Source organism: Orbicella franksi, chromosome 7, assembly GCF_964199315.1.
Source record: "Orbicella franksi chromosome 7, jaOrbFran1.1, whole genome shotgun sequence".
Lineage (NCBI taxonomy): Eukaryota > Metazoa > Cnidaria > Anthozoa > Scleractinia > Merulinidae > Orbicella > Orbicella franksi.
Window position 1 is genome coordinate 8,187,050 of NC_138151.1, and position 20,651 is coordinate 8,207,700.

At 40.0% G+C, this 20,651-nt stretch overlaps 1 protein-coding gene across 3 annotated transcripts in view; it reads right to left on the reverse strand.

The window, feature by feature from the left end:
* Positions 1–2,295: 2,295 nt before the first annotated feature.
* The window catches only part of LOC145493297 (uncharacterized), a 22,894-nt gene continuing 4,538 nt past the window's right edge, over positions 2,296–20,651 (reverse strand). Inside the window, exons 4-22 of one of the 3 annotated variants that reach the window (XM_081472729.1) lie at positions 20,336–20,472; positions 18,587–18,645; positions 17,496–17,609; positions 17,023–17,125; positions 16,267–16,372; positions 15,175–15,240; positions 14,023–14,113; positions 13,344–13,431; positions 11,990–12,063; positions 11,269–11,319; positions 10,817–10,865; positions 10,428–10,496; positions 9,571–9,645; positions 8,926–9,082; positions 6,289–8,615; positions 5,751–5,790; positions 5,199–5,417; positions 4,693–4,770; positions 2,296–4,293 (exon numbers count right to left, since the gene is read on the reverse strand). In XM_081472729.1, coding sequence (XP_081328855.1) covers positions 4,100–4,293; positions 4,693–4,770; positions 5,199–5,417; positions 5,751–5,790; positions 6,289–8,615; positions 8,926–9,082; positions 9,571–9,645; positions 10,428–10,496; positions 10,817–10,865; positions 11,269–11,319; positions 11,990–12,063; positions 13,344–13,431; positions 14,023–14,113; positions 15,175–15,240; positions 16,267–16,372; positions 17,023–17,125; positions 17,496–17,609; positions 18,587–18,645; positions 20,336–20,472 — 4,097 coding nt within the window. In that variant the 3' untranslated portion in view covers positions 2,296–4,099. Of the gene's footprint in view, positions 4,294–4,633; positions 4,771–5,198; positions 5,424–5,750; positions 5,791–6,288; positions 8,616–8,925; positions 9,083–9,570; positions 9,646–10,427; positions 10,497–10,816; positions 10,866–11,268; positions 11,320–11,989; positions 12,064–13,343; positions 13,432–14,022; positions 14,114–15,174; positions 15,241–16,266; positions 16,373–17,022; positions 17,126–17,495; positions 17,610–18,586; positions 18,646–20,335; positions 20,473–20,651 lie in introns of all 3 variants that reach the window. The other 2 variants (XM_081472728.1, XM_081472730.1) reach the window with 2 other exon arrangements.

Genomic DNA, 20,651 nt, shown 5'->3' on the forward strand with positions numbered 1-20,651 from the left:
ACACCTCATTAATCCCCCACATATACCTACACAGCCTACAGCTCATTAATCCCCTACATATACCTACACAGCTTACACCTCATTAATCCCCCACATATACCTACATAGCCTACAGCTCATTAATCCCTCACATTTACCTACACAACATGCATCTCATTAATCCCCCAAATATACCTACACAGCCTACATCTCATTGATCCCCCAGTACACCTACACAGCTTACATCTCAATAATCCCCCACATATACCTACACAGCCTACATCTAATTAATCCCCCACACATACCTACACAGCTTACATCTAATCAATCCCCCACATATACCTACACAGCCTACAGCTCATTAATCCCCCACATATACCTACACAGCTTACACCTCATTAATCCCCCACATATACCTACATAGCCTACAGCTCATTAATCCCTCACATTTACCTACACAGCATGCGTCTCATTAATCCCCCAAATATACCTACACAGCCTACATCTCATTGATTCCCCAGTACACCTACACAGCTTACATCTCAATAATCCCCCACATATACCTACACAGTGACGAGGGGGGAGCGCAATTCACGGAATTCTTTTTTTCGCGCTCAACGGCTCGCTTCGGTTACCCGATTTCTCTTTTCCGCCCCCGCTCGATTTCTTTTCCGCCCTGCTCGCAGGCTAGTTCACTTGCCGTGCGTTCAGCCGTTCGAACGGATACCGTAAGAAACGTTTTCGCGTGAGAGGTCACGTATTTGCCAATGCATTTTTGTGGTTGAATCGGCAAAGTTCTTCTTTTAACGACGCTCTTAGGGTCAAGAAAGTAAAATTAACGATGTACCTACCTCTTTTTACGTGACGCGTGATTGGTAAAAAACAATTCCCGTGATGCGTGATTTAATAGAAAAATTCAGCTTGATGCGTGATTGGTACCCCACTTTTCACCCTCCAGCATGGATGAGGACGTTATTATCCGGCATAGGCTACAACACGCGAGGTTACGAAACGAAGGATTCTTACGCTAACTGGGCTGAAATGAGATGCAGAGCTCTTATTTATACTCGCTAAGTACGGGACTGGTGCGAAAAGCTAGAAATAAAATAAACTATCAAACAGTAGAAAAATAGTATTACTTTATTACATTGTATTTCAAAATACTGTATCATACAAATTTACCGTTTGTATTGAAACATGCAAACGTTTTCGTCTCTAAATGTACACTGTAAGTAGAGACATAAACCTTATTCCAAAATGGCCGTCATATAAGTATTCTTTTGTTTTCTTGCAAATTAGCCCATGTTGCCTCGTTTTTAAACTCGAAATTCAAAAGAATATTTTCCCTTAAACGAGGCAACAAGGGCTAATTTGCAAGTAAACAAAAGAACACTAAAATGGCGGCCATTTTGGAATAAGGTGTATAATTGTTGTGTTCGTTCTTAATTTTAAGTCTACTACTCAGCCATCAGTAAATTCTGCAGATCTCAGATCTCAGCCATCAGTTGAAAAACATGACTTTCTCAGCTGACAGTAAACACTTTGACCAAGTCTCGGCTATCAGCGAAACTCAATTAAGACCTTCTCTGGACGCTCATACGTTTATCAAACGAGGACGCCTGGGCGCGAGGCTGAGATTGACCATGCGTAAATAACTTCAGTAATTACAAATGTAAACGTTTATACTGTCTACGAGAAAACGTCAACAGAAATACTCTCCGCTAGCTCACCTAACCTCCGTAGCACGCTTTTCCGTACGAACGACAGAGATTTTTCCTCAGTCTGGCTTCACCACACCCATCTCTGTTTTCGCAAGACAGAGACCACGACGATGTTTTTGTTTTTTCTTCGATTTTTGTTTTCGTTTTTTCTTCGATTTTTGTTTTCGTTTTCGTTTTCGATCCAGTTTTCGCACGACCAGCAGACGAGAAACTCTTTGCGTGTACAGGAACGCTTACTGCGCAGGCTATCGTTAACGAATTTCAAAACCTTTTCAGAAAGCGTTCAGATTAACATTCGTTTCACACGATTATTGTCTTTTGTTTAAATGTAGAGGGGAGACGTTTGACACGTGTTAAGAGACGAAGCCGCTTACTTGGAGACGTAGCCTAACTAAAACAGCACGCCATTCCCACACGAAATTCGTGTTCAAAGCATTGTTTATTTTCGAGCAACTCTCTATCGAGTGTTGAGAATAATCCGGAATTGCCCTGGTTTTGCTTTGCTACGCTCTGTGATTGGTTTAAAAAGCTTGCACTGACCACCGATCTAACCAATCAGATGCAAAACCAGATCCAAAAATAGTTTGGTTACCAGAGCAAATCGAAGCGTTTGAATCGCGCTTCGCAAGCCGTGATGTTCTTGCGAATCTGCCAACAGGCTTTGGAAAGATTTAAATTTATCCAGTTTTTTTTTTTTTGGCAAAGCTTTCCGCCTCCAACTCGACTGTGAGCGTGTTAGTGATTTCGCCGCTCAACAGCATCGTCCAAGTCAGCGAATATAACTTCTCTGAGTTTGGCCTTTCTGCCATCCATTTGAAAGATTGAACCGGACTTTCACTTGAAACCGGACATTCACCTGGAAATTTCCGCTGCTATCGCCAAACATTTCACCTCAGCTGGATGATCTCCTATATCAAATACATAATGTAAATTCTCGGTTGAAGCTCTGCATTTGAAATTTTCGCAATAACTTTTAGATTTACACTTACAGACGCAGCGAAAATCGTTACAAGATGCCTCATTCGCCGTCTTCTTTTTACAACGTCTTTGGCAGTTTCGCTGAACGAACACTGAACGAAGATATACTTCTCACAGCATATGTTTTTGACTGCCTACTTGAAGAGTAGAGTCGAGCAATTTTATTCAGGATATCTCTCGGGGTTATTGACAACAGGCAATAATGAGAGGACGTCAAGATGAGAAATCCTACACCGAAAAATCAGTCGGCCGTGAAAGGGCAAACTCTTGGGCTTAGGCGGTAGTCCCTCCTTTCGCGCGCTCCTCGCCCCCAGGATTTCGCGCGGCCATTTTTTTCTCTCGGTTTTCTTTCGCGTCACGCACGACGGACTAAGCGAAAGAGGGACTACTCGTAGTCTAATATTCACTTGAACTAACGAAGATTGAGATCATTTACAAATGTGCGCGAGTCTACTTTAACATGCATTCCCTAAAAACATATTCAATTTGAGTAAATTTCTAACTAATAGCTACTAAAACTAGCACTGCACTGGTATCGCAGAGTTCATGGGCTCGAATCCCGTTCAAGCTTGAATTTTTTTCTCACGCTTTGATTTCACCGCTGCTTAAGCTGTGTATATAACAGCGACGATCAATCATGTCTTCATAAACCTAATTAACGAACGAAATAGTTCGTCTTGTGCGATCGCCCGGGTGAGGGTAGAATATCTAGTAAAACAGCAGATCAAAACACTTTGTTTCAATTTCTAACCTCATCCTCGCATCTCGTCATACATTATGGCTTTCCTATCCTATCGAAGCCTTTTCCAGTAAAGCTACGAATGTTTTGGAAAATCAGCAAATTGTCAAGTAATTTACTCTCCATATTTATTACAAGAGGATGTAAACTCTTGTTCATCAGTTTAAAATCTTCATTTTCAAAAAAGTAGCAACGGATAACGTTACTTTAATGACTTCGTGAGTTTTGTCCCTTTTAAGGCTACCGTAAGCTGCCGCTTGTAAACCGTCCCGCTTACAAGCCCCTACGGTTATAGGCATATCCACCGGTAAACAAAATGTTACTTCCGATTATAAGCCCCCCCGGATACTAGCCCCCCTCTGAAAAACGTATTTCGATCAACACTGCTTTGACTGCTTTAGCTCAATTCGAAACGGTTTTTTTATTCCGGTTATAGGCCCCCTCAGATATAAGCCCCTCCGTTTATAAGCCCATCTAAAAACCCTTACGAAGTTGTATAAGCCCAGGGCTTACAAGCGGCAGTTTACACCGGGTATTTCAGATACGTTTTAACATGTCTACTAATAGTTTTAACACATGCTTACGTTTAATTAATGTTTTTTTTTTTTTCTTTGCTCTGCATATTTATGCATAGAGCACTCCAAGAATAAATGCGGAAACAATCTATAAATTGTTTATTCGATTACAGGAGGTCAGCTATCACAGGAAACCCACGTTCGTTTAGCAAGTCGTACAGCTCACCTACAGTTATACAGCGCTGGCTAGCAATGAAGGCGAGTGCAGCGTCAAATGGGTTCAAAGTACGGTTGTCAAGGAAACGAATCTCTCGTGGAGTCAAGCCTAATGCCTCAGCAATCTCCTTCCACTCACTTCCACCTAAAACTCAGAGAAATACAAATATTTTAAGAAATGCATTCTCGATATTTAATACATTGTCGATGCTAAACTATCTACTCGATTGATAGTCGTTCTTCATTACGATCCTGTTTGGTAACAGTTTTACAGAAATACAAACTGCCTCGTCTTCAACAAGTTGCACAAGTCACATTCAAGAAAGATTCGAAACATGGAAGATAAACAATTTTGTTTGAACGTTCATTACGCTTTAATTTTCGATTTTTAATGATCGCATATCTTCTTGTGGGACGAAACAAGATGTGAAATATGTTCCATCTGTAGATTCAGAATAAATAATCTTACAAGAGTTAGCTCTCACCTTGCATAACTCTTGGTCATGTTGCTATCACACACTTACTCCACGTACACGACACTCACCACTCAAGTCCATTGTAAGTTCTCTTGACTTTAAAACAGGAATATTTCTAACATCGAGGCTTTCAGGTAGCAGAGGCCCTTGGGAAAAACAAATGTGAGGTTAGAGACGAAAAAGGAACGACGACTCTCTCTCCCACGTCTACACGAGTGGCAACAGGATCCTGATCTGCAATAAAAACACGTGATCGAAGCTCAGATTCGCACCGCATCTCAGCGATGAATGCTACCAATACGGCTGACAGCAAAACCAAAACTGGCCAGGCAACTAATCAGTACCTTAGAAAATAAAAATGCAATTTGTCATTAAAAATTTGTAATATATTGGAACTCCCCTTCTTAGACCTAGCTCCCTTTTTGACTATTTCTCCCGTTTCTATCTCTCTTAAGCGCGGCCTGGTAAACCAGTAAGTAAACAAAAGTAGTACGTTGTAATATATAGATTTAGCCAAGCCAAAAAGCGGAGCTCCTGATTACAATAAATTAACCTGGCTTAATGACAAACTCACCAGTAGTTCCAGCTGGTGTAATCTCTCTCAAATGTTCGAACACATCAACCCTGTTGGAGTCTTTAGATTTCTTTGCCAAGCAACGGATCAATGCCTTGGTCGCAGAGTCCAGCTCTTCCAGAGACGAAGCTTGCTTCAGCTGCAGTTGAATTACAACCTCTCTGGCGTCACAAGACTGTGAGTGAAGGGATTCTTGAACCTCATCAGGAAGAGCGATTTCTTTAGCTGGTGAAAATAATAGAAAAATCAGGTAAAGTGTTTGAAGAGGAGAAGCGTTGTCCACCAGACTGCACAGTTTCTCCATACGATAAGACTCTACTTTTTAACGCTTCCTTTCAAAAACTAGTTGATTAAGATTTACAAAATACTTTCAAACAAAGAATTAATAACGTTTACCAGCCAGTCGCTAGTCGCGAAGTGTTGCAATGAACGAAAAACGTGGTTCACATGACCCGCGTCCGGTTAAAACAGGTAAACAGATAAATGTGCTACCTAACTTCAGTATCTCCTGCTAGAAATAACCAAATAAACGAAAAAATATATAATTGTTACCTTCCGCCAAATTTATCCCATCGAGTTCATCAGCTTTAAGCTATAGGTTACAAAAAAAGAGAACATCTTCGGTCACCATAGTATTACGCCAAAAACAATATGAACTTTCTAATGTTCCTGGCCTAAATTTCCATTCCTCTATCTTACTCAACATTCCACAGCACAATTAAATCATTGAGCTTCATACCCAACATAGACTTTTTTACATGGCCAATGTTCATAACGATTTCATTCAAGTAAAAGTTCTTGAATGTTACCATTGGCATGTACCCACAACTACTTTATCCAAGTGTACGCCAATTCCTAATTTCATGATTTTAAATAATACAAACTCTCTCTTTTCTAGAGCGAGTTGAACACTAACTGTTTCATATACTCAGTTTCTTGATAACGATTACACGTTTTTTTCTGAAAAAATAACTGTCAGCGTTTTATGTTTGGCTTTATGTCCTGTGGTGTTCCTCTACTGCCATATTGTAAACGTCATTTCCCGACAACTTTACTGAAGTCGCATCCAGCGAATCTTTTCATTACTTACCTGATTCCTTTGAGGCAACAACCATGGTGCAAACTTCTCGGTCTGAAATCTCTTGTTCTGTGCAACAGCAGACTTGGAGCAAGACGGAGGCTTGACATCGATTAGCTGAGACTCAGACCAGAAGTGTAGACACTCCTCTTGCTCGCATCCTTTAGCACGATGTGTGCGACAGTAGTTAACTGAACTTCCTTGGCAACACACTGGGCAGATGAAACTGACTTCATACTTCAGATTCTTTAACCAACAGAATTCCTTGCGCATGGACTCGAGTATCAATCCAAGCTGCCTACGCACTGCACGAGCACAGGTGTCGCAGCTGGCATCTGCAGACAAAGAAAGCTTTGATTGTAGAATGTCTGGCAAATCATTACTTGAATTTCCTTTGTGAACAACCACTTCAATGGAAAACGAATGGCACAAGAGCACTACAGAGCAGTTTTCGTCTTCAGAGGTGTAAAATCTCGCGAAATTGTGGTGCAACTGAGGGTCCACTGGCCTCATACTTTCGTCTTCGGCCCACTGAAAGAACTGCAGCACCAGTCGGGGAAACAAGCCAGGCGGAACATGACCAGATTCAAATTTGAGAAAAAGAGAGGGTATTTGTGCCGATTTAACCAGCTCTACGATACCCTCAGGAGGATGAGACATCAACATTGATGGAACCAGGTACTGCTTATTACATGACTCGTCAGAAGAAGGCAAAAGACAAAGCAAGCTGAACTTCTCCATGATTGCAATGAGACTCTCAGGGGTTTCTTTGCTGTCAAATAAAGGTCCCCAAACATGGTCTACTAGTTTTTCCTCCAGGATCCCTTCTTTCTCAAGCTTGCACCATAGTTTTTTAAATTCCTTCTCTTTTCCGTGATAGGGCCTAATTGTTATTACTTCCTTGAACACGTCAATCAACCACTGAGGGTCCAAGACCACCAATCTGTTCAGTTCTGGAGTGTCAGCAAAGTGAATCAGAATTCTCTTGTCATGCAGAAAATTCAGCAGGGTATGGAACTGATCATCGTCAACGATATTACATACTTCAGATGCAACTTGTTTTGCGCGGTCAAGAGGAATGCATTTGTGGCCATCTTCTTTCATGACTTGAAGTGCCCTCTCATATCTTAACCACTTGATTGGAATGGCTTCTTTCATCTGTGGGAGTTCCTTAGCAACGTCAAGAACGTCCTTACGCAAGCGCACGACTTCTGGACATTCGGATTCATTCCCAGACTTGGTGTTATCCACAACAAAGACTTCGTGATGTAAGTGGGTTTCGTATGGTTTGGTCTGTAGAGAACCAAATATCTCATTGGCAAGTGTAGTAGGATCACCACCATCATAGGGTATGTCAGCATGAGTGCACACTAAGAATACTGGGGGAAGCCTGTCTGGCAACATTTCAGATTTGGGACCTTGTTGGTCAGCTATATCGTCAATGGCTAGGGAAGCAACAGACGACATCCAGAACTGAAGATAATCCAAATTGGTTCTGAAATCAAAGCTGTCCTCAAATTTTGTAAACATTCCTTGCTTCATGACTGATTTGGCTCTTTCATGTGGATTTCGGCTGAGGTCATTAACTAATAGATAGATCGCTCTTGGAGTAAGAAAGAGTGGATGCGTTGCATAGTATACCGATTGTCCACCAAAATCCCACAACACTGAATATAGGTCTTCTTTATCTTCCTCCTTATCAACTTCTCGCAGCAACATTTCAATCAAACTTGCTATATCGTCTGGCATGCCAGTTATGTTGTCACTGCTGGGCTTTCGATCGCTGAATATCTCAAAATGGGAAGTGTCAGTAGATCGGGAGTCTTTTGACACTTCAGATACTTTATCATCATAGAGATTACCAGCAGTAGCCTGAACTGAAGTGGATGAAGCCATAATTGAGTCATTTACATCTCTTTTAGTAGAATCCTCGCTACTTTCAATAGGTACCACATCTGATGAGAAATCCTGTATGAATTCTGGATCCCTTTCCTTAAACATGCTTTCCTTTTGCCTTAAATGTTCGACGATCAATCGGGCTGCGTGGTGTTCATAGGAAATAGATTCCTCAGAATTCGTTCCTTGGTCCTTCTCCCCCGCTTTCCAAATTTCAGTTGAAACTTTGAAATGAGAAGGATCAACATCGATCCCCACTGTGCTGTCTTCATCTGAGTTGAAAGGTGTTCCCCTAAGTGAGTTCTTTAAACTAGTCTTTCCTGAACGATCCTGTCCAATCAACATGATTGGCACCCTCTTGTCGAACGTCTTCCCCTCAGCAAGGGCCTTGTTGTAGGCTTCCAAAGCCAAAGATCCTCGTGCAAGAATCTCTGGAGGTACTACTGTGGAAGAAAAGGTCATTGTATGAATGCACCATTATACAAAACCTTTGATTATATTGCTCGATTAACAACTTGTATCAGAAGGAATTTTTGAAGAAACCTTAATATTTTAGGAAAGGATTTCTGCAGAGGAAAACGAAAACAGACACAAACACAACATTTGCAAATGAAAAAAAGTTAAACTTATCTCCAACAAAAATTAATTGCTTTGAGGTGAGAATCGAGCACTAAAATAAAACAAGTTAAGCTCAGGAAATCGTGAAGTGGCATGGTTTGAGTAGTAAGGGAAATTACACGTTAAGTCAGTTACCAACAGGTTGAAATGATTTGTAAATTTCACTAAGAGTTTCGCATATTGTCAGGAATTTTGTCCGCTGCTTTGGGTCAGTTTGCCAACAGTCTCTCATCACATCGTAAATTTGTTTGGGACATCCATCAGGACATTCAAGAGGAAATGCATTTAGATTCTGAAAACAAATAAGTGGTAGGAATAAACTTCAAAGTATTCCAGTGACACCTTAGATTACCTGTGTACAGTACAATTTGCAATTTACAACTTTTGAGTTGACTTACACCTCTTTAAAACCTCTATTTTGATTCCTTCTTGCTAATCTGCCCCTCTTTTGTTCTTAGGACTAGGGGCATTGTCTGTGTTGTTTGCTTACTGTTTTATTTGGCCAATTAAAGAGAACCGTTAAAGCGCTTGGCAGGTCGCTCCAATACTTTACACTTCAGAAAAAGCTTACAAACTCGACAGCAACATCATAAAAATTAGGCATAGTATAACTCCGTGGATTTTTTTTTCCTTTATTACCCAGTAACTTTTATCACTGACTCGTAAACACTTCTTTTCTTTCATTCTTTTATCATACTTTACTTGGTGACAAAGTGACATAATAATCCTTACCTAATTATTTAATTTCACAAGACAAGACTTAAGTTCAATAATACTTACCAAAACACCGGAGCCTGGCGTTTCACCAAATGAGAACATTTCCCATAATAATATCCCGTAACTCCACACATCGGACTATATAGAAAATGTTGGAAAATTAACGGAAACCAATAAAGAAATTATGTTTGCTCTAGACTCTGAAGTGTGTTAACTCCACAGGCACCATAAATCAACAGTAATCAATCCCCTTTTGCATTGTCCAACCGTTCTTGTTTTCTTAACAAATGGTACAATGGCCAGTGTAAACGCTCCACCACTAATCTATATCAAGTCACTATGAGCTAGTCAATTGCAAGTGTATTTACAAAACTTGAAGTGACGAACACGGCAGAATGACTGGATGAACCAAGCCATGTATGTGAACTGAGGTGGAAGAAAAAACATTCGCAGTATTGTGTTTGAGAGTTTTGGGGTTTTTCAAAGTTAATACGATTTATTGTCATCTTACAGTCCTCGATTTTGTAACCTACCTACCTCCTTCGAGGTTCGTGTCACGTGCCTGGCTCTGCATTCGGTTAGGTTCAGGTTACCTCCAGGAAGGGAGGTTTTTCCTGACGATCAGCAGACACGTGCTTATGATCTGGACTTCTCATTGTATGACTCACGCGATAGCGCTCTTTTACAAACACTATAGTTAATATTGGTTTAGTGACCATGTTCGTATCAATTACCGGCTTCTGTACAGCAGTTCTTTGTCCAGCACAGCAGTCAGTTCCCCTGTTTAACAGAGACACGTTGTGTGTCTGATTCATTGTCTTTTATAGAGAATGGAGCAAACCTTTATTATCAGCATCACAAAATTGGAAACTTAGCCCTCGTGCATGTGTTTAAATGTTTTAGTTCAAGCTAAACCATACCTCGAGTTTCAAAGGGAGCACTTCCACACGGTCAAAGTTAGCTTTTCGTGCCTGTCCAAAATTTGACACCTGCCATGAAAAGAAACTTCTTAGTATGAATCAAAATAATTACATTCTTGTGTGAACAAAGACGCTGCATAATTGCCATATAGTAGACCCCAATGAAGAACGTTTTTGGTGAAGAAGGCTCTGAACCTAATTTCTTTTACAACAATGCAAGATAAGACCGAAAACGGAAATCTCTAGTTATAAGACATCACTAAGGCATGAACAATTGTTCAAAGAGTTGGTGTTGATAGTGTTAGTGATACAAGATAATATTTTAATTTGCATTAAAACAAGAAATCTTGCTCAAGGATATGGTTGAATGCTTTAAACACATAACATACTTTTGCCGTTCCATTTTCATGTATTAGAACATTCCTTGTTGTCAAATCCCTGAAATAAAATCGCATAGCAAGTTAATTTCAGTATAATGTGAAAGCAGCCCCAATTTGGGGAACTAAAACAAAGACAGTCCAGTCACCATGCTGCAATAACACTAGCGCAATGAGGATTTCTGCTTTGAAAGGGAAGAAAACTGCGCACTCAGCCGATTCGCAAAGATGGGATTTTGCCTTCGACTTTTGGGGTTTTGGAGTTCCCAAGAATGCATCTCATTGAGCCATTCATTTAACATTCGAAAATCAGTTGGTATCTACCGATGTTCAGGAAAACACCAAGGCGACTAAAAACCGTCATGCGATTCATCAGGCACACATTTATATGAAAAAAAAATGTCAACCATTTACACACAAAAAATCTACATTCGTTGACGAGATTTAAAGTTCGATGTTATCACCTATGCTCCAAATTCTTCGAGTGCAGATAACGCATACCAAGAGCTATATCCCTGTAAAACACAGAAGAGTTGGTAAGTAAATTAATTTATCATTCCATGCATTTTGTCTTCCTTTCCATTGGCCGAGAGCCCACCACGTGACCTGCAGGTAGCTGCCTACAAATAATGGTCTGCCCATGCACAATACCGTCTAAATGTGTTTTTGTTGCAAATAATATTCTGCTCATGCGTAATTGTAACCACGCTCTTATGTGAAAAATGGTAGGTCGCTTCGTTTAAAACAATCATTGAACTCAGTTATCACAAAATATATTGATTTGCCAGAGGCGAGCATATCAATTATTTGCCTTAGCTTTCGGCTTCGGCAAATAATTGATCTACTCGCAACTGACAAATCACGATATTCAGCTCAAACTCGTCCAATCATTGTTTTATCATTCGATCACTAAGTTTGTTTTCAAACTTAAAAGTATCGTGAAAGATACAGTATACATAAGGCAGTACTCGTGACCTAGCGTAGTTAAAAGTTTTTCATAGTTAAAAGTTGTTTTTTTTTGCATCCTAACAACACTCAACGCGTAGTAACATTTATTTTGAGTAAGAACCCATCGAATTGAACCTCTGTCTCCTCAGAGGAACACTAAGATGATTGACGGAGACAGAAAACATAATCGTCAGTTGACGTTTCAAGAGTTCGCACGTATGTATAACATATTCTTGCCTAGCAAATCCTACAAGATCCTTTTGCTCAATTGCAGCTTGGCCTCTAGTCTTGAGGTACTCCAGTAAGCTACCCTAAGCATAAAGACAGATAAAGTTCACAAGTATGTTAAAGCAATTATTGTAAGTAACCTCAGGACATTTTGTTATCCGTGTGTTGTTGTGACGGAATTAAAAACAGCACAGCAACTCTTTCAAATGATAAACAACAACTGAGAATGGCAGTATATGTAGCTATCAGTATTTTATTGTCGGTTAAAAGTTTTTATCTATTTTAAACACCTTGCTCGGTTTTCATCAGCTAAAATAGGCTGTCTCGTCAAAATAACTGAAAAACAACGGCATCTCGACATTTCACGAATCTTATCCAGAATTCGCGTACTTTTGCATTCAAAAGGGCACGAATACAATACACCCAGCCTCCTATTCTGTATATAGGTTTGCATACAATTGAATCAAAATATTAAAAAGTGAGATGGTAAAATTCATGAATAATTCAAAAGGCCTGGATCCAATGAAGAGGCACTACTCGAGTCACATAAAGTTGCTGTAAACCACATAACAGTTCCGCATTTTTCATACAGACTAAGTATTCTGTAATTTTGATACAGAAGAGAACCATTTGATAACATCGTTTTATTGTTTCTAAGCTTAAATACAACAAAAAATTACATCTTCACTTAACAAGAGGAATAACTTTCGACTCGTTTTTGTAATAACTCTTCTCAAACTCATTAATAACTTATTTAAATTTAAACAAAGGAAATCGTGAACATGACGGAGTTTGCATATATGATCTTAATTAGCATAGATTTTTACGATTTCATTTCTCTATTCTCGCCTTAGTTTTAGTTTCGATTGAGAGGACATATCAAATACTCAAAACACTGTTCGACCAAATATCCAAACTTTTCGAATTTTCGTCCAAAAATACTTCACTACGCGTCGTACTTTCAACTCTCCTCTCGGTGTTTGGGAATGTGGTAACCCACGGTCTCTCGTGTTTGATAAATTTACATTCAGAACGGCTGTTCAGGAGCGGCTTTCACATGAGTATCGAATGTAATTCTCATCTGCGTTTGATTTACATTTCCACGTTTAGTGATTGGTTTAAAAGTGAACTCACGACACTTTCTCGACCAATCAGAAGTTAGACCAAAACTAATCGCGACTTGCAAGCAAATGTTTTTCCGAGCTTCGCGCCAGGTGAGTGTAATTGCATCGAGTTTTGACTGTTTCAATGAATTGTCAGAGTTCTTTTTGACTGACCAGAGTGATAATTTGGGTTTTGGTTTAACAACACTCAATTGAAAACCCCTCCTAGATAACTGACTTGAGCCAGAACAATGACTTACTTGTGTACAAAATTCTGTCACGATGTAAAAAGGATTTCTGTCCAATGACACACCAAGTAATTTCACAATGTTGGTATGGTTTAAATTCCTGTAAATCAAAATAAGACATTGACTACAACAAAAGATGTATCCTTTGAAGATGGCAAAGTCAATTATTAATATTCTTGTTGTGCACTGGTTACAAGTAACTGGATCATCATATAATGAAAATTCGAGACGTAATCGGAGCGTCACATTTACAAAGCGGCAGACAAGATGATATTTGAAATGTAAACCGCCTTCGCTTCTAGTCAGATCCCATCAAAAGGGCTGAAAAAGACCCAGGAACACAGGTAAACAACACTACATTTATTTTACATGCATGTAAATGATTAAGTTACTACTGATACAGTGTTCGGGTCCCCTGTGGATTTTTTTAGAAGTCATACTTTTGCTTTGGTAACCTATTGTGTCACGAAAATGGTAACAACATGTTCACCAGTGATTAGGCAGTTTTTCGATACCATGATTGTAGTATCAACTGATAAAGAGTGGTTATAATGACCCATCAAAAGTCTTGGAAAGAGCAGGAAACTGTTTTGAGCCACCTTAAATAAAATTGCTAAGTGGCTCACTAACGTGGGCCTATACAGTTTAAGGACTCTAATTTCCATGTACAGTATCTAAGATTCAAACATACGTCATTATTGCGGCTTCTGTTAGGAATGTCTGAGCAGATTGCCATAGTCGTGTCTTGATAAACACCTTTCTACCATTGTATTCAGCTTCATCTAAGGAATGAATCATACTTTTCAATTTTTCACGGAGGAAATAATCGAAATGAAAACATATAGAGCGATACAAATGTAGTTGCTGACATCCTTCATTACATTTTTGCTCAATTAGCATACGACTAATTCGCAGAAAATGCACATTAGAGGTAATTTTTAATCGGCTCATAGCTATCCTTAGATTTTTCTGCGTGACTGAAACCCGTCACTTCAACGTTTCAACGTCTGTCATTTGTTGTCAAATGAGCGAGCAAGATGTGTGAACCGTGGGCTCAGACAATAACAAAACAAAACGCTAAAATCAGCCTGCTCCAGATGCTGGAATCTCCAAGGTCTACATGCCAGTCTCCGTAAAAACGAAAGTGTCTTGAATCTGTACAGCGTGGCTGAAACTTGTCTTTCCAAAATCAATGGCCAAAAACGCCGCAGCCAAAATGTAATTAACCCGCGAGTTGCCAGAACCACCTTTCACGGGGAATCTTACATTAGGCGTGCGCAGAATCCTTACACAGGAATGCAACGAAGTGAACGTGAAGATAGAGAGGACATCACACGTTGGCGAGAAGATATGAATTTTATATTCGAGTGGCAAGAAAAATATCTCACGAGTGAGCGCAGCTCACTGGTGAGATATTGTTCTTGCCACGAGATATAGACATACTGAAGACGGCGTTTTTGACGATTTTCCGAAGATTTCCGACCGTTTTCCGAAGATATCCGAAGATTCTCCAAACTTGTCCGAAGGTCACACGAACGTTACCAAACATTTTCCGAAAATTTCCGAAGATTGCCGAAGACTTGAAGATGTTTTGATGATACACCAACGAATTTAAGTACAATTTAAGACAGAAACTTGATATCAGTGAAATCATCGATATCTTCACTAGTGAGGATATGGAAAATATGCCACTCGAGTCCCGGATGTTGTTTCGTATGAATTTTAAGAGTGGTGTATTTTCCAGTAAAAAACACTCGTGTCTATATAATAAATAATTTTACCTTCAGATTCCCGGGCATCACACACGAGTTATACTGTCTCCGCGGAGCGGAGTTTTTCTTACCTCCAAAGAGTCCTTTTCCGATGTACCTACGAAGATGTAGTTCATTGTGTGGTATGGTCCAACCCTCTGAAAGATCAACCAGAAATGCCGAAAGCCTATAAACAGATTATCTAATACGGGTAACCTGTGGGTCGAGATTGAAAAAAGACGCCCCCTAAACATGTTACTTACCATTTTTGGCTGTCTTCGTTTTAAAACCTATACTACATAAATGAAAATGTTTACTTTACGATCCGTTGCGTATTCCTTATGAGGTAGAAACATTCTAACTTTTCCTAAGCCATCTACAACTTCATATGGACTAAATCCTTTTCGTCGTCTCGCCTACAAATCCTGGAACTCAATAGCTGACACCTACAGAACAGTTACTTTTTACAATGACTTCGAGCCGCTCATCCGTAACTATACTTTTTTTTCTGGTGGGAACTGAAAGAGAAGTTGTTGCACTCAATAGGCTGCACTCTGCTATTGCACTGTCAGCTATGTAGGCACAATAATTCTAGGTAAATAAATATACTTTATTCATCATTAAAAAGAAGCAATTGTCACCAGGAAACTAAATTTATGTGTAGTAGACCAATGTGCAAGACAACATGAAAAGGAGAGCATTAAAGGATTATTTGGTAAGTTTGAGTCTGAAGAAAATTTAAATTTTGTAATGTTTTTGTGTTACACTAACACAAACATAATTTTCTATAATTTCTGGCCATGAGATGGAAATCACGGTGACAACTAAATACCCTATAAAGAGTTATAGGTTAGGTAAAGTCTGCATACGAGCTAAGTGGTCCATCAGGCCAGAGCTTATCCCGGGCTCTGTAGAATGAAGCGACTAGGAATAACTCTACTCCCCCCTGCATGGCATGCCAGTCAATCGCAGGGTTACCCCCAGCATTAAGTTCGCCGGTACCCATTTATACACCTGGGTGGAGAGAGGCACTGTGAGAGTAAAGTATCTTGCGCAAGAACACAACACAATGTCTCAGGCCAGGGTTCGAACCCGGACCGCTCGATCCGGCGACGAGCGCACAAACTATGAGGCCACCGCGCCTCCCACTAAAGAGTTCTAAAGAAGGGATAAGTTTTTCAAACCTTTCTTAAAAGACTGTAGGTCAACAATGAAGTCGTATTTTCCGTCTTTCTTCACCAAGGGTTTTCCAAGTCTTGCAACAAGTCCATCCACGTTTTTTTGATAATGCTGAACAACACAAGAAACAATAGCTTCAGATGACTTCAGCTACATCTAAAATTACTTACTGTATAGGATATCTCGCCACCTTGCTGTGGTCGGGGAAGGGGGATACTTGTGTCTCAGTAACCCCTGCAGCTATACCAGCGGGAGGATACAGACCGTATAGGTCAAAGGTGCAGACTGTACTAAGTGCGACGACTGGTCCTCCAGGTTAGAGACTAGCGACCCTAGCGTAAAAGGCTGCTGTTATTGTATAGGATATCTCGCCACCTTGCTGTGGTCGGGGAAGGGAGAGACTTGTGTCTCAGTGAACCCTGCAGCTATACCAGCGGGAGGATACAGACCGTACAGGTCAAAGGGTGCAGACTATACTAAGTGCGACGACTGTTTCTCCAGGTTGGAGACTAGCGACCCTAGGGTAAAAGGCTGCTGTTACCGAAGCTGAAAGCGCCAGAAACGATACAAACCAGACTAGTGGTAATGCTTTTAATTTAAGAATGGGCTTTTGAGTCAGAGCCTGCCTAAAGGCCGAGATTGGGTTTATAGTACCCGGAGGGAGTAGACAAGGTGGGATGCTGCCACCAGCTAGCTCCGCCCTCTTTACGGGTAGTTTTACCGTGGCAATAATCTCCATTCTATATGTTTTCTCTACCTACCTTGACAAGTTGTGTAAGATAATCAAAATGAGTCTTATCGTCAACCGTGAGTTTGCTGTCATCTGTTTGATTTACTTTGTAGTGTTCGACCTCACGGCCATGGCTGTCAAAAAGAATTTTAAAGATCGCATGAATATAATTGGAGTTTTGTAAGATGCGTCCATATACTAAAAAAAATGTTTCCTACAAAATGTTTTTTTTTTTCAAATTTATGGAAGATTACTTTCCATGCTTTGATGTATAATTGTTAGCCTGCATAGCCAACATGTACAATCAAGGATAATTTTCCCGTTCAAGCGAAACACACGCGGAATTGTGTGCTATCAACCGACGGTAAATAGACACCAACGAGGGACCCAATCAGATCCACGAATTTCCTGTAGAACACACTGAATGTCTACTAATGTGGAATACACTTACGATGAAACAAAGCATGCAATCTTAACATTTCATTCAAACCATGGATAATTTACCAAACAGAAATAGTGTAGTCTCCCTGCAAATTATCTCTGACCAGAAACAAGCCCTCTTGATGCGGACTAAGTAGTGCTTCAGCCTGGTCTCTAGTGATCGTCCCATGAAACCATCTGTAAAAAACAAAGGATAAATGTTCTCTTAAGAAATAGAAAACATGTACTGCGTTTTTTTCTAGTTTTAGTATACATCTACTCGCGTTCTATCACGAATGTTGTTCTCTGATTGGTTACGCTACTCACTTTCTATTGTTGTTGATAGTGAGTAGCCTAACTGTGTGCAGTTGTTAACAAAATGACTGCCACTTCTTTACGCTTTCCAGGTGTCTGTGAGGAGGATTAAGATAAAGTTTTGAACGACTAATAGATTTATACTAAAACAATTAGATTATCCGCTCTCGATTTCTATGCGAAAAGGTTGACTCGGGCTGCGTCAACTACTACGCGATAGAAATCACGAGCTCATAATCTAGCTGCTACATAGAAACACGATTTTTAAGCAATCAGCACACGATGCGCAACTGCGCAAATTTCTGGAGCAGGGGTTTAAAGTTCAAAAAAAAAAAAAGACATGCAAGATTCCTCAGTCCTGAAGATTGATCCCCAGCACTTCAAAGAAATTTATGAAAAGCCTGAACCGAAACAGCTACAAACAGTTCTGAACATGGTGGAAACAAGATGGCCTGAGACAAAATCAAAGGCTACTGGTAAGACAAGATGGTGCAGTGCAGTGCAGTGCAGTGCGGCGCGGCGCGGCGCGGTGCTGTGCGGTGCGGTGCGGTGCGGTGCGTTGCTTTGCTTTCGTTTGGTTTCGTTTTATTTTCTTTTATTTTATTTTACTTTACTTTACAGGAATCCCTAAAACATGCAAGAGTTTAGCCTTTGTGGGTGTGGCTCAAATCCATGAGAAATCCTAGGAAAAACAACAAGTCAATTGCTTGGAATTTGCCAAAAAGATTTTACAATGACTTTGTTCTGGGTTTCTGTCCAAAACTCTCATGGTAGTCATTTTTTATATTTTACACATCCTTATAAAGTGTTCCTAACATCTAAGCGTAAATACATTTTCTTAAATGCTACTAATAACTCACGGAATTGCTTGAAGTTTCAGTGCTCTTCTGTTTTCTTTAACATTCGTTCTGTAGTACACCTTATCATGCAGAGGGGAAAAGAAAGATTTAAACAGAAAATTAGTTATAACTAAAAACTGTAGTTAACTGCTACTTTAAAATACTCAGATTTGATTCAGTTGATAAAAGATCGATTTGTGCTAAGTTGCAGTTGAACCAGGCTGAACTTGATCTTTTTTCATATCATTGGTGTAATTGTGATAGAATGTTGAAGATGAAGAGGTGTGTGTCTCATAACCTAATGGCGTCTTTGCAAATTTGAAAATTACAGTATGTACAACAATTACAATCATATAACTTTCATAATTAACTAACATAGTTATAGTGAAGCCTTGGAGCCAATGGCTCATAGCTGCCAGAGCTTATCCCAGTTTCTGTAGCATGAAGCGGCTAGGAGTATTTCTACTCCCCCTGGACGGGATGCTAGTCCATCGCAGGTCACTCCCCCGCAATTTGTTAAGTTTCCCCAACAATTCGCGGGTACCCATTTATACTCCTGGATGAAGGGAGACACTGTGAGAGTTAAGTGTCTTGCCCAAGAACACGACACAGTGTCCCCAGCCAGGGCTCAAACCTGGAACGCTCGCTCCAGGAATGAGCGCACTAACCATAAGACCACCGCACCTCCCACTAACATAGTTACATGGAACTGTAAATTAATTTCCCCACAGCAGCTTTCGACAGTAAAAAGTTGTCTTGTCTTCATGATTAACAACCCTAAGACAGCAGAGTCACTTGCCTGCTGTTGTTGAGTTCTAGCTGCTGGCAATGCCAACTCAAAGTCCTTAATTCAACAACAACTCATTCGTGTGGGGGGGAGGGTGGAGGCAGGGACTCCCATATAAAAAGGATAGGGGTGCTCATCAGAAATTTTAAAAAGAATCCCCAAGAGGTACCAAGATTCTATTAATTTTTGTGGGCATGGCTTGAATTTTTGTACCCCTAAGAGGTACCAATTTTACACAACACATCAACATTTAATAGCATCAAAGAAGATTGCTTCGAATATACCTTATACTTGTAAAGTCAATTATCAAATAGCTCCTGTCATTTTTTTTCCAGCTCATTACACCCTAAAAGGTACCACAAATTCTCCTGCTGTGGAGCTTATGAGGCTGAACACCATACAACGAACCAAAACGGATCTTTTAACCTCTAAAAGGTAGTTCAAGCACCCCCGTCCTTATTATACAGGAGTCCCACCTGGGCAACTTATACCCCAGTTTGACAGAGATATCCACATTTTCAAGCATCGAACTGTTAGCAAGGCCCAGTTCACATCCTGAACTTATCATGAACAAAATCTAATACCATGAATAACACACATGTAATGTTCAGCACCTATATAAAGTAAGAACAGCTATTTGAATTTGGAACCCCTTGGCTAGCTGTTCCTTGTCCCCAGCTCAGCTGGGAGTTTCTTCCAGTCTTAAGTGCAAGCAGGAATTCCAGGTTTGGAATGCCTTTATTTGGCACACCTTCAACTCAGCTGCCAAGCTTTTCATGTGGCAGTTAGGCTTATGTGTCAATTATTATTGATAGCATGCATATTTGACACTGTACGAGTTAATTGAATTCTCACCATCTGAATCAACTTCCAATACTTTAGTTTCTTTGGCTCATGAGAAGTCTGTGGAATTAGTGGCTGAACTGGGCCTAATTTCACACACAGTTGCGGCTAGAACATCAGCTGTTTATAATCTACTTTACCTTGTTAATGTGCTTGTAGGTCTTTATCAAGTCCACACTGAGCTTTCTAAGAGGTGCAAAGCTTGGGTCACGGAACTTTTGAACTCCTATCAAATCACCTTCATCTGTCTGTTGGGCTCCTGCTTTTCCAGCTAATACTTTGTACAAAAGAAATAACATGGCAGTAAACCTCATTCAGAATCAGTAAAAAGACAGATTTTGGGGAAAACTTGATCTGCATAGCAATACCTAAGTCACTCGTATAAATTAACAAATTGTACATCAATCAGGGTGAGTACATTTTGTATAGTTAGTGTAATATGTAGTTAAAAAAATA